Source organism: Manis javanica, chromosome 13, assembly GCF_040802235.1.
Source record: "Manis javanica isolate MJ-LG chromosome 13, MJ_LKY, whole genome shotgun sequence".
Classification (NCBI taxonomy): domain Eukaryota; kingdom Metazoa; phylum Chordata; class Mammalia; order Pholidota; family Manidae; genus Manis; species Manis javanica.
This window is the reverse complement of record NC_133168.1, coordinates 94,148,451-94,161,050: the sequence shown is the minus strand read 5'-3', so window position 1 is coordinate 94,161,050 and position 12,600 is coordinate 94,148,451. Positions and strand designations below refer to the sequence as shown.

General features: G+C 57.4%; 1 protein-coding gene across 17 annotated transcripts in view; it reads right to left on the bottom strand.

Annotated features, from left to right (window-relative positions):
* Positions 1-12,600, bottom strand: part of SMARCA4 (SWI/SNF related BAF chromatin remodeling complex subunit ATPase 4) — an 87,156-nt gene that overhangs the window by 19,342 nt on the left and 55,214 nt on the right. For 8 of the 17 annotated variants that reach the window (XM_073220355.1, XM_073220356.1, XM_073220353.1 and 5 more), the window contains 8 exons: positions 12,331-12,377; positions 11,095-11,261; positions 8,437-8,600; positions 6,077-6,304; positions 5,729-5,827; positions 5,420-5,497; positions 4,477-4,694; positions 94-357 (listed from right to left, as the gene is read on the bottom strand). In XM_073220355.1, the coding sequence (XP_073076456.1) occupies positions 94-357; positions 4,477-4,694; positions 5,420-5,497; positions 5,729-5,827; positions 6,077-6,304; positions 8,437-8,600; positions 11,095-11,261; positions 12,331-12,377 (1,265 nt within the window). The other 9 variants (XM_073220363.1, XM_073220366.1, XM_073220367.1 and 6 more) reach the window with 4 other exon arrangements.

Genomic DNA, 12,600 nt, shown 5'->3' with positions numbered 1-12,600 from the left:
TTACGGACTAACTACGAAGTGTTAATACACAGTCAAGGTCAGGCGGGCACCTCTGAGGCCCCCGCTGCCCTCCCGCCCCACCCCTCGGCTTACCTGTCCTTGTACTTGATCACAGCATCCACGATCTTCTTCATCTTCTTGGTGAGGGTGGGTGGGTTGGGGGACAGCTTCTCAGCGGGCGGCCGCCCCCGCTTCTTCTGCTTCTTGCTCTCATCGTCCCTGTCGCGGCTGCGGGTGCTGGTGGTCGGCGCAGAGGAGCCGGCGTCGCTGTCCCGCTTCCGCTTCCGCGACGATTTCTTCTGCCGGGCCTCCTCTTCGATCTCTTCCAGCGTGCCCTCCTCGATGGCCTTCAGGGTCAACAGTGGCAAAATAGGACAGCCAGCACCAAGGGTGACAAACGGAGGCCGCGGCGCAAACCTGCGGGCCCGGCCAGGCTCAAGGCCGCAGAAGGTGGCCCTATCTCCCCAGCACGCGCCCCACACGTGCCTGTCCCTAACCCAGGCCCGTGTTCTTCCCTACGCGTTTTAAGAGCCATGGCCTCACTATATAGAGCGAAGGACAGAATCCTCTAATCCCTCCACCCAGAGGTGACTCTGTTACTACTTCCGTTCTAATTGTGGTAAAACACATGACATAAAGTGAACCGCTTCAACCACGTTTAGGTGTGCAGCTCAGTGGTACCGAGTACATTCACAGTGTGCAGCCACCACCACCGTCCACCTCCAGACACTCCCCCGCCCCCATGCACGTGTGCACAATCGAGACAGCACTAGACTCGCACCTACGCACCCACCGTGACCCATGTGTTTTTGCTTACTATATCCCGGGTATATCTCCTGCTGTTTCTCTGCAACATAATTTTTAAGGTCCATTTAGTATTTCATTGCACAGCATGCCCTCATTTAACCTTCCCCTCTTCTTGGGCATTTGGGTTGTTTACATTTTATGGGGTGGGGACGGGGGTTGCTATCCTAAATAATGCCACGACCCACATCCGTCCACAGATGGCCTCCTGAAAGGGAGACAGACTGCTGAGTCAAGGCTTGAATGTGAACGATATCACTTGTTAAATCATCCTGCCTTACTGATACTCAACGATAACAACTAACTTGCACGGTTTATCCCTGATAATAAAGTGATGGGAAGCCAGGTTTCCAGGGGAGCTTGGAATCAGGAAAGGGAGAGGGCCTGGACCCAAAGCAACGTGCCGGTCACCTCACTCCCATTTACCCACTGTGACTGTGTGAGTGGGGTGGGGGCGGGCGCTGAGGATGCAGCATGAGCAGAACCCCCTGTGCAGGGGGAGGCATTAACCAGAAATCTTGCAGAAGTGTGGGGTGCCGGGAAGGTGAGTGGTGGTCTGAAAGGGGAGCAGACATGTCTCGGCCAGGGGTTGGAGAGAGCTTCCCAGAGGGGGCGGCACATAAGTGCAATCTGAAGGGTAGGGCGAGGGTAAGGGTAAGGCATCCAAGCTACAGGAACAGCCTGGAGAGTGCGCGGGGGGCAGGAGGGACTGAAGGCAGACATAGGGGCAGTAAGCACTGTGGCCCAGGGGTTGCAGTGGGAGGAAGAGTGTCTCCCCATATTCACATCCACCTGGAACTTCAAGATGTGACCTAATTTGGAAATAGGGCCTTTACAGACAGCAATTACTTTAGGATCAAGAGGAAATCGTCCTGTCTTGGGGGGGGGTCCCAAATGTAATAGGAGTGACCCCAGGAAAGACAGGAAGGACTCACGGAGAGGCCAAGTGACGACGGAGGCAGAGGTGGAGGGACGCAGCCACAAGCCCGGGAATGCTTAGAGCCACCACCAGCTGGAAGAGGCGGGGAAGGGTCCCCCCTCAGCGCCCCTGGAGGGAGCCTGGCCCTGCTGACGCCTTGATTTCGGATTCCTAGCCTCCTAGGACTGTGAGGGAATTACTTTTGTTTTAAGCCACAAAGTCTGTGGTGGTTGTGCAGCACTGGGAATGGAACACCGGGGTCTCTGGCCCTGGAGCCTACGCGTGCAGGTCAGCCTCAGGGCAAGACCCAGGAACATTCCGAGGGGTTCTGGCACAGATGGCCCCAGTCCGGCTGCCAGGAAAGCAGTGTCAGCTACATGGCGACAACCCAGATAGCACAGTGCCAGTTTTGGGCAAACATGTATTTTTTTATTAATGTAGATTTTCCTGAGTATGCCATACAACAAGATGTGCTCAATGGAGAAAAAATATTCTTCAACAAAAAAATGGTGCTGGGACAGCTGGATATCAGCATGTAAACAAATTAAGTTGTCCTCTAACCTTGGGCCATACACAAATACTAACCCCAAATGGACCTAATGTAAGCGCTGACACTCTGAAAGTCTTGGAAGAAAATAAAGGGGTAAATTTTTGTGACCTTGGATTTGGCAATAGATTCTCAGACACGACACCAAAAAGCACAAGCAATAAGAGAAAAATAAACTGGGCTTCATCAAAATTACAAACATTTGTGCTTCCAAGGACACCATTAGGGAAGTGAGGAGACAACCCACAGAATGGGAGGAAGGTTTGTGGACATACATCTGGTAAGAGGCTCCTAACAGATGCAGAAATGGCCAAGAAGCACGTGAAAGGATGCTCAACACCATTCATTAGTCACCAGGGAAACAATTCCAAACACAAGGAATCCCCGCACATCCACTAGAAAGGCTAGAATCCAAAGGACAGGTCAACAGGTGCTAGTGTGGATCTGGAGAAACTACAACCAGCATATGCCACTTGGGGGGGATGTAAAATGGTTCAGCTGCTTTGGGAAGTAGTCTGGGAGTTCCTCAAAAGGCTAAAAAAACCACAATTACCATCTGTTCCAGCAATTCTACTTCCAGGTATACAGCTAAGAGAAATCAAAATATATGTCCTCACTAAACCTCACACACCCATGTTCAGAGCAGCATTATGACCACCACCAGCAAGTGGACACAACCCAAATGTCCAAACAAAATGAGGGGTCTCCACACAATGGAATGTTATTCAGCCCTGGAAAGAAATGACAGGTGCTGGAACGTGGATAAACCTTTCAAATATTTTGCTTAGTGAAAGAAGCCAGAGGGCACAAGATCACATGTATTGTATGATTCCATTTTCATGAAATGTCCAGAATAGGGTGGTTGCTAAGGGCTAGGGAGAATAAAGGAATGGGAAGATAGCTAAACAGGAAAGGGATTCTTTTGGGGATGATGAGACTGTTCTAGAATTGATCTGTGGTGACAGTTTCACAACTCTGAATATCCTAAAACCACTAAATTGTACACCTTAAATGGGTAAATTCTGTTATATGTAAATTGTGTCTGAAAACAGAAAGAATGTGCACAAAACAGTACTGGCAGAAAGGCAACTGTTTTTAAAAAGGTACCCGCTGTCTCAAAAATGCAGGGCTGGTGGCACTCCCATGGAGGCCCGCTATGCCTTGTCAGGATTCTCTTGACCCTGGAGCCCGGGCTGGGGGCTGGGCCACAGGACAACCCACCAGCCCCACCCCAAGGGTCCCCTGGTCCCCTGGCTGCTTCAATGGCCTCTCCTCAGGCCCAGCTCAGCAGGCGAGCTTGAAAGTTCAAGTCCAGATTGTTCTGAGCTCCCAGGAGGGGACCAGGGCTGCCTGGCGCCTCAGACTGAGGGGCACCAGGCACAAGTTAATCAAGGGACGTGTGACCACAGGCTTCGGCAGGCAACACGGCTTATTCCTGGGTGTGGCAATCGGCAGGGCACAGCTGAAAGCCGCCGTGTCCGTCGGGGAAGTGTTGCTTCATGGACATTTTTACGAAGCAATGCCAGAGATGGATTCTCAGTCGTCACCTCTGCACTCAGGGCCCCCGAGTGTGGGGCGGGGTCTGATCCGTCTCCCTGACCTCAGTACTGGCCCCAGGGGTGACACCTGGGCAGGCACGCTGGGCCCTTGCCGGGACTGGGGAGGGGGCAGTGGCTGAGGCAGAAGGGCCCAAAAGGCAGCTGCGGCTCTGACTCAGCTGTTGGCAGCTGTCACTGCAGTGGCGGGCGGGGGCCAACTACAGAAAATGAGCACCCACGTCACCTTCAGGGACAGGTGCGGCCACAAGCCTCAGGCACGGCTGCTCCCTCCTCCTTCCCGTAGCTGGGCCTGGTGGTGACATGCCAGGGGCACCTGCTGATCCCTAGCTTATGAGGGTGTTTTCCCGACTGAACAGTACCCAGAAAGCCAGCACCGAGCTGAGACTGGCAATACTTCGATTTCATGAGGAGGTGAACCCTCACACTGAAAGGGCAACACCACCCAGGGGTGAGTTCAGAGCTGCTCCTTCCTGCGCTGGGTCAAGAGGAAGTGTGCCAACCTAATGCCATGTTAGCAGCACCGCTGTTGTTAAAGAAAACTCACCAAGAACGGCCATGGGCGCCGCTCAGGTTTCAGGCAGGCCCGAGCTACAGCGGCCGAGCCCCGGCTCCCCGGGCCCTGCCCCCGGCCCTCTCCAGCATGTACCTTGAGCCACTGCTTCTCCGTCAGCGAGTCACTGTAGTCCACCTCCTTGCGGTGGCGTGAGCCTCGGCCGAACATCTTCTCCTCTTCCTCCTCGCAGGTCAGCCTCTCCACCTCGGCATCGTCCTTGATGATCCATGAGGGCAGCTCGTCCTCCTCCATCAGGCGCGGCTTCCGCTTGGGGTTGCGGGCCTCCTCGCGCCTGCGGTCCAGGTCCATGCGCTGAGAGTGCAGCGAGCGGGGACAGAGGGGGAGCGGTGTCAGCACAGGGAGAGTGGGCGGGCGCGGGAGGGGGCACGTGGATGCACGGACACAGGGCCACTTCCTGCCTCAAGGGCCAGTGGTGCAAGGGCAGGTACGCAGCAGCCCTGGGTGTGCGGTGGCCCAGCAGGCATGGCTCCTTCGGCAGATGCCAGCTAGGGGGCTGTGTGTCAGGGACGGAGAACACTGGTAAAAATGAGAAGAGGGGCCACAGTGGGGTGACAGCTCCAGGGCACAGCCTTGGTGGGAGAGTCCCCACTCCGACTCTAGTCTGAGATCTGCTTCCCACCCAAGGCTGAGGGGGCATGAGTGACAGGTCCCTGGTATGGAACCACGTTAACTCCCTCTGAAAGGGACTTCAGGACAACAGACTTGGGAGGACGGGCATTCGGTGGGTCTGAAGGCCTCGAACAGGATGGGGGTGCGTGTGGGTCCCAGCATCCCCCAGAATGCTCAGGCCATGGAGGAGACATGGGCCAGTTAGGAGGCATTGTGGGGCCACCCCGAGGGCTGCCCCCAGCCCCACTACCTGCCCGGGGTGCTGCTCTCACTGACATTTTGTGCAGTTGGATGTCAGCAGGGGCCTGTGAACGTCTCAGAGCATCGCGCTTCCCCAGGGAGGAACCTGAGCACCCCAAGGGGTGCGAGGCGGAATCCCCGCCTGTGTGTTGGCCAGTGATGCTCACCATGAACAGGTCGAACTCCTCCTCGTGCCGGGCGATCATCTGGTTCACCGTCTCGTCGTCGGGCACTTCGTCTTCTTCCTAGAAGGTGTCACACGGTTAGTCCGGGTGCGGGGAGGCCGGGCTGGGCGGCGGCGGTCCCTGGGAAACGAGCTGGCGGTCCCAGTCCGGCTGCGGTGGGTAGGGACCACGCGGCAGCGAGAGGCACACACGCACACGCACACGCACGCTCCGTGGGATAAGGGCCTGCTGGCCGTCGCAGCCGAGAAGCCGAGGATTGAATGGGCGTGGAGACTGAACTACCCCTCTCACCTTTAGAGGTGGCTCCTCCAAGTCGGGGTTGACGCCCGCTGGCGGAGGGGCAGTGTGGGCGAAGCTGGCACTGCCGCTGCCCGTGCTGCAGTGTCTGCTCTGTGGATAAATAGAGGACTTCAGTCTCCAGGGCTGTCAATCCGGCGTCTTTCACCAGCAGTTTAGAAAAAAAAAACCACTTCAAAGAAAAAGCAAGTACTCATCTCTTTCCTTTCAGCCCACACTCCCTTTACTCCAAAGGGATGCAAAAAAAATAAGAGTGCAAAAAAGGTAAAAAAACAAAAAATGAAAGCCGCTCATGCGTCCACCACTCACGCCGGGGAGGGGGGGGGCCGGCGCTGCCCTCACCTCGTCCTGCTCCTCGTGCTCCAGGATGGCCTGCAGGAAGGCGCGCCGCTCGTGGCTCGAGGACTTCTGGTCGAACATGCCGGCCTGGATCACCTTCTGGTCCACGTTGAGCTTGTACTTGGCCGCCGCCAGGATCTTCTCCTCCACGCTATTGACCGTGCAGAGGCGGAGCACGCGCACCTCGTTCTGCTGCCCGATGCGGTGGGCGCGGTCCTGCGCCTGCAGGTCCTGCCGGAAGAGACGTGGGTCTGTCCCTGGCCAGCTCTTCAGAGTTTCATGGGGAAGCTGACCTGGTGACGTCACTGAGGGAGGCCTCGGGTCTCGGGCACCCGTCTCGTGCCCCAGCCAGCAGCTGCCCGAACAGGAAACCCAGGAATATGTCCCGGAGCCTGTGCCGGGACCACCTCAGCCAGAAGCCCCAGAGGTATCACCTTCCACCTCACTGGTATTTGACAGGTACTTGGGAAGAGAGAAGTTTCAGAGGATAACCCCCAGGAGTCATATTCCCCAACAGTCACTGGCACGGTTACACGGCTCCCTTCACCTACCCCAGGAGCGCCCTGTGCTCAGTGTGGCTGAATCATGGTGAGGGCACCGCTCGCAGGACAGGGAAGAAGCCTAGAAGCAGCTCGGTGATGCCTCGTTTGGGTGTGGGCCCTGCTACTTCCCTGCAGTGCAGCCCGGGCCTCGGCCCAGCCTCTGTGAGCCTCAGGGCGCACTGCTGACACGGCCCTCTCCCGGCCATGTGTGCAGAGGAGCAGACGGGCGTCCAGCACTCAGCCCCGTGCCTAGTGCAGTGCAAGCTCTGGTAAAGCACTAGCCATGGCTGGAACGCTGTCTGTCTCACACCCCCAGCAAGGTCCTATCAGGAGGGCTCTCATGACATCCTGTGTCTGGGCCCAGGAGTGGGAGGGGCTGACCTTGAGATTCACACCCAATGGGTTGGCAGAAGCTACACCAGGTGGGGGGACAGGAGGGCTTTGGGTCCATAGCTCATGCCTCCGGGCACGGCCAGCCACTGACGACGCACCCTTGGCTCTCTGGCAAGCTGGAGGCCTCTGATGCTCCCCAGTGCAGTGGAGGACAGGGTTCTAGGAGGGCCTCTGCCTGCTGTCTTTGGACAGGGCTGGAACACCTGACCATCTTTCAGCAAACTGCCCAGGCACTGGGGTCTGGGCAGGAACCACTCCCAGGCTGACGGTAAGGACTCTTGCTAACCACCCAGGGCATGTGCCCGTCAGAAGGGCTACGATGTGCACACCGGCATGCAGGCTGGGACCCCAGGCTGTACGGAAGGAGGGGCACACTCACACCCCACAGGTGTGAGAGAAACCTGGGGCAGCCCACTGGAGGCCACTTCAGCAGGAGTGACCAGACTGTGAAGGGACAAACTTGGGGGCTGAGCAATCACACGTCTCAGAGTGAGCCTGGCCAGGGGGACCCCACACAAATGCTCCACGGGACAAGCGGGCTCCCCGAGGGCTAGCAGTCATGCTGAGAAATGGAGAACTCAGGTGCCTGCCAACTGGGGTTTGAGTAAAAAGCCTCAGGGCTGCCATATGCCAGGAAATGGCAGTCTAATGTCCCCGTGTACTCACACGGAGCTGAAACAGGGCAACTGCAAGAGGGAAGAGACACGTGTTGGTACACGCTGTATTCGCGTCAAAACCAGAACACATGTGCACACAGGAGGGCGCTGGCACATGCTCAGAAAACAGTGTGGTGGAGAAGGGGAAAACTGGACTCCTTGGTTTACATCACTTTGAGTTACTAATATTTGCTATTAGTTACTAATATTTGCTATAAAAATAAACTATTACTTTTATAATGAAACACTGGGAAAAGTTAGAAACTTACTTTGGCACTGCTGTAGGTATAGAATAGCATATCCTTGTACCTACCGGTGTGAAGCCCTTTGTAGCCCTTTGCCGGGTTTACGGATAAGCATCAAGGTCAACACTACCCACAGCACATAAATTATGCAACGAATGGTCTAAAAAGGGCAAGCGCAGAAGAGCTCGCACAGAACACAGCCTGGCAGGCCTTGCATCACTCAGTAGAGGCGATGACTGCCAGCTGGTAGGGCTGGGGCATTTTCCACTTCCTTTCTGCATTTACGTAATATCAGGATTAAAAAAATACAGATGGAATGTTTTATTCACAATCAGAACAATATGCTGTTTGTGTTTTGAGAAACAGAGGAAAACACATCTTCTCTGGGCTTCTCTTCAATGCCTCGGGAGCTGTGGGTACCATGACTACGGACCCCGGGGCTCGCGGAGGGTGTAAGGGAGGCTGGCGGGCACGCACCACAGCAGGCCTCAAGTCCCCCTACCCCCAGTCTGCCAGCCAGGTCTTACCTGGTGAGGGTTCCAGTCACTGTCAAAAATGATCACAGTGTCGGCCGACTGGAGGTTCAGGCCAAGCCCCCCGGCCCGGGTGCTGAGGAGGAAGATGAAGTACTCGGAGCCGGGCTCATTGAAGGTCTTCAGCAGCACGCCCCGGTCCTCTGCTTTTGTGGTTCCTGGTGGGCCAAGGAGAACGGGGTGAGCAGGGTCGGCTGGTGGGCTGGGTGGCGGGACAGCAGCCGGGAGACACAGAGGAATACCTGCCTCAGAGCGCAGGGACGGCAGCTGCATGTCCCCCGGGGCCACCTGCGCCAAGCCTACACGTGACTGTGAGCTGCGATTAGTGAGTGACGGATTCGCGGTGACACCACCAGATGCCACTCCTCCCACCCAGGGAGATGAAAATGAGCTCGGCCGAGCCCTCTGTCAGAACTAAATGGGGCAGGTGCTGGGGTGCAGTGCGGGCACCCAGAATACCTGGGCAGCAGAGGCCACTCCTGGAGTGCTCTCAGCACCAACCCCTGCCCAGTTGTCTCTTGGGGTGGCAGGTAGCATCATTAACACCACACCCCCAAAAATGCAGGAGGGGTCATGGGGCAGGCAGGCAGTGGCTAGGGGAACTAGCAACCGGCGAGAGGGCTGGCTCCTGTCTCAATCCTACTGCAATGGTTTTTCTAGATTCACAAAGAGAATCGTCCACACAAGCACACAGCTGCCTTCTAATGGGGAAACCTTCCACTTTGGGCAGGACCAGCACCCGCCTTCACAGAGCCACAGGAACTCTCCTGTGGCAGCCCAGGACACTCAGCAGAGCAAGCGTCAGCAGGGCATCTAGGCTCCTCGGGCTTCCGCCAGCTCAGAGCAAAGGTGACTCTGGCAACACTGGGAGACATTTTTGGTGATGAAGTAAAAGTGAAGTGCCCCCAGTCACTCGCCTGCACATCATGATTAACAGGGTGGAGGCCCAACGCCCCATGACCCCTGAAGCCTGGCACCAGACGTGATCCAGCTGCCCCAGGAGGGGCTGAAGCTCAGGTCTGCCCCCACCCTGCACCCCTAGCCTCACTCTTGCTGCTCTGATGCCGGAAGGTTCCACTGGGCCCCCATGCTCCATCTACTCTTTACCAAAGTTTCTGCTCATGTGGCAGTGCCCATGTCAGGCACTGGGGATGCAGCTGAGGCTGGGCCACCAAAAGTCCTGTCATCATGGAGAGAAGGAAAAAAATGGAGCAAACAGGCGCCAGGGGGTCGGGTGGGGGCAGGGGTGGGAACATGCTCTTCACATCTGGCCTCCCTTCTGGGGGCTTGGCACGATGACACAGCCATGGACCAGCGCCCACAAAGGCTTGGCCCCTGAAGGATGGAAGCAGACGCAGTGGCCTGGCCGCAGTGGCCTGGCCACCCTGGCCTTGGCAAGGAGCGTTGTCAGTTTGCAAGAAGGCAGGGGCTTGAAGAGACACCTGAGATTTGCAGTTGTGAATGTTACCCTGGACAGAACCCGAGACCAGGCTGGAGGAAGGCGAGAAGGGCGTGCCGGGCAGGCTCGGGGTGGAGGTGGAGAGGGCAGGGACTGAGGGGAGATCAGCCAGCAACCACAGGTCCCGGGCCGTGAAACCCGTCCCCAGAGCGGACAGCGAGAGGCACAGCAGGGTGCAGAGGTGCAGGGCATCCCGCCTGGTGGTGAGCTGCGCTAAAGGCTCTGAGAACTCACGGGGGGAAAGGGGAAACCCGCCTAGCCTGTTCAGTCCCGCAGCTGCCAGGCGCACTTTCACTGTGAGCCGGTCTGCTCTGGAGGGCTGGGGGCTACTCCCTCTCTGGGGCCTTCCTGGCCGGCGGACCTGGGTCCTGCACACTGTCAGCATTTCACGCAGCACCTCCTCCCTCTGGGGAAAAGGCAGAAACAGGGGACCTCCCGTGGGAGGATGGGGTTGCAGCCGGGCACTGTTCCTGGGGGACCTGCTGCTGTCACCCCCACAGCACTTGCTCCCCAGTACTTCTACCTCAGTGCCTGTGGCTCACGCCGGGACAGGCCTGAGTGCAGCTCCCGGCCTGACCAGCAAGAGCTCCTCCTGGCCAGTGGAGAGAGGGGCACATGGCTCGTTGCTGCCTGGGGAGAGCCAGCCCTGGGGCCTCTGGGGGGAAGGTGGGCTGCCTCTCCGTTAGGGACAACGAACAGGCAGAAGAGAAGCTTGGACTGGACGCCTGAGCACAGGGCCCAGATGGGGGTCAGTGGAGCCACAGCCCAAGCAAAGCCCCTCCACTTCATCTGGACACCTGGATCCAGTGGAGCCTGAGGCAATAAATGCTGTGCGTTCACTATATTTTTGTCCTTACACCCACAGGAAATGGGTTTCTGTCTCTTCCACTGAAACAAGACTGTCACGTAGCAGCCCTTCATCACCCGACCCAGCGCTGTAGTGCAAAGACCACAGGGTTGTGCTCAGGACCGCCGGGGTCAGGTGCCGCTTGGCCGTTCGCCCAGGCCTTGGTGTCCCAGCCGTGGTACCTCTGGGGCCCTGCCTCCCTGTCCTGCGCTCCTGTCACTGAGCCTGCTGCCACGCTTAGTCTCTGGGCCTCACCCTGCCTGGGGAGGGAGGGCACCGCGGCCAGAAGCTCCAGCGGCCCTGGATAACAAGGCCCCTAACAAAGGTGTCCCTTGGTCACACTCACCATCGAGCCTGAGGTATTTGAAGCCGCGATATGCAAAATAATCTTCCATGATCGTCATGAGGGAGGTCATCTGGCAGAACAGCAGTACTTTATGGTTGGTGGCGCGGAGCTTGGGAAGAATCCTATCGAGCAGCTCAAACTTTCCCGAGGCTCGGTACAGGTCCAGCCTGGGGGTGCAGGGCAGGGTGGGGAAGGGTATGTTAGCAGAAGAGGAAGGGCGGCTCCCACCTCCAGGCTGACCTCATCAGGGTCAAGTGCACCTAGAGGGTTTCTAGGCAGGCTCCCCCACCCCCAAATAAGGTCTCAGCAAAGCCATGACAACCCAACAGAATAAACTCGGGCCAGCCTTGGGTCAGAGGTGAGTACATAGTACACCCAACTCAATGCTTGTAAGAGACAAGCCGTGCCATGTCATTAATCACCGAGTGGGGACAGTGGGCACAAACAGGGGCCACCCTGGGAGGCCAGGCCTTATCTCTATTCCATGAGCGAAAGCGCAGGAGCATCAGCGCCTCTACAGCACCAGCACAGGGCGGCTTCTCCCTTGTGCTCCTGTCAACGACCCCATCTATGGAGGGGTAGACTGAGGCTGGGGGGACCCTGTAAACGTGGCTGTTGCTATGCTAGGCCCCAGACCTAAACCCGGGCCTGGGGAACCCATTACACAGTTTGATGTAAAAAACGTCACACATCCCAAGGCCTTTTCGCTCTTTCATTTGGTGACTCTGCTCTTGGAAATGGTCTGTTAGCCCCGAGAAATGACGGTGGCTTCCGCTGAGAATTGTCTTTAGCAAAGCTGTCAGCGGTGGTGGAGTCCAGAGGCAGCACCCCCACCCAGCAGCAGGGCTGACTAAAGCCTGGCCGCGCTTTGTAAACAGCGTGAGAGAAAACACACCTGGGGCCAGGTGGGGGGTGCACTGCACAGGGGGTAGCTCTGTTCGCGGGGCTGAGGCTCAGAGTGGTTGAGAGAGCTGTCAAGGGCCACAAAGCCTCGGGGTGGCAGAGCAGGGCCCGGAAGCCAGGTCTGCCTCTCGGGGCTGATGGCAGCTAACTCTCAAGGCGGGGAGGGTGCTCATTCATTTCTTTGGGTTTGGCTGTGTTTTCTAAAGTGTTTGCCACTGATACAGTGCCTTTGAAATCGGACACATGTAACGACAGCGCTGAGCCAGCCAAGTAAGTGGAAAACGCCTCCCCATGGGTTGTCTGCCCGCCCCTGTAAGTTCAGTATCTTCTCACCCTTGAACGATGCCACCAGTAAACCCCAGGTGCTCGGAAAAGGACTCCTGCAACAGAACGAGAGATGATGGGTGAGTCGGGGCAGGAGCGGGCTGCCTGGCCCCATGCCTCCTGCCATGGAGCCCTCAGGCCGGTGCTCAGTGATCGCCCACAGCAGCTCGAGGCTGCACAGCCGCTGAACACAGCTCTCCTCTGTCACCAACAGGCGGCATTCATGCTCCTCCAATGAGGGACCCAAGTCCCAGTGTGGCTCCCAGAGCCCTCAGAGAC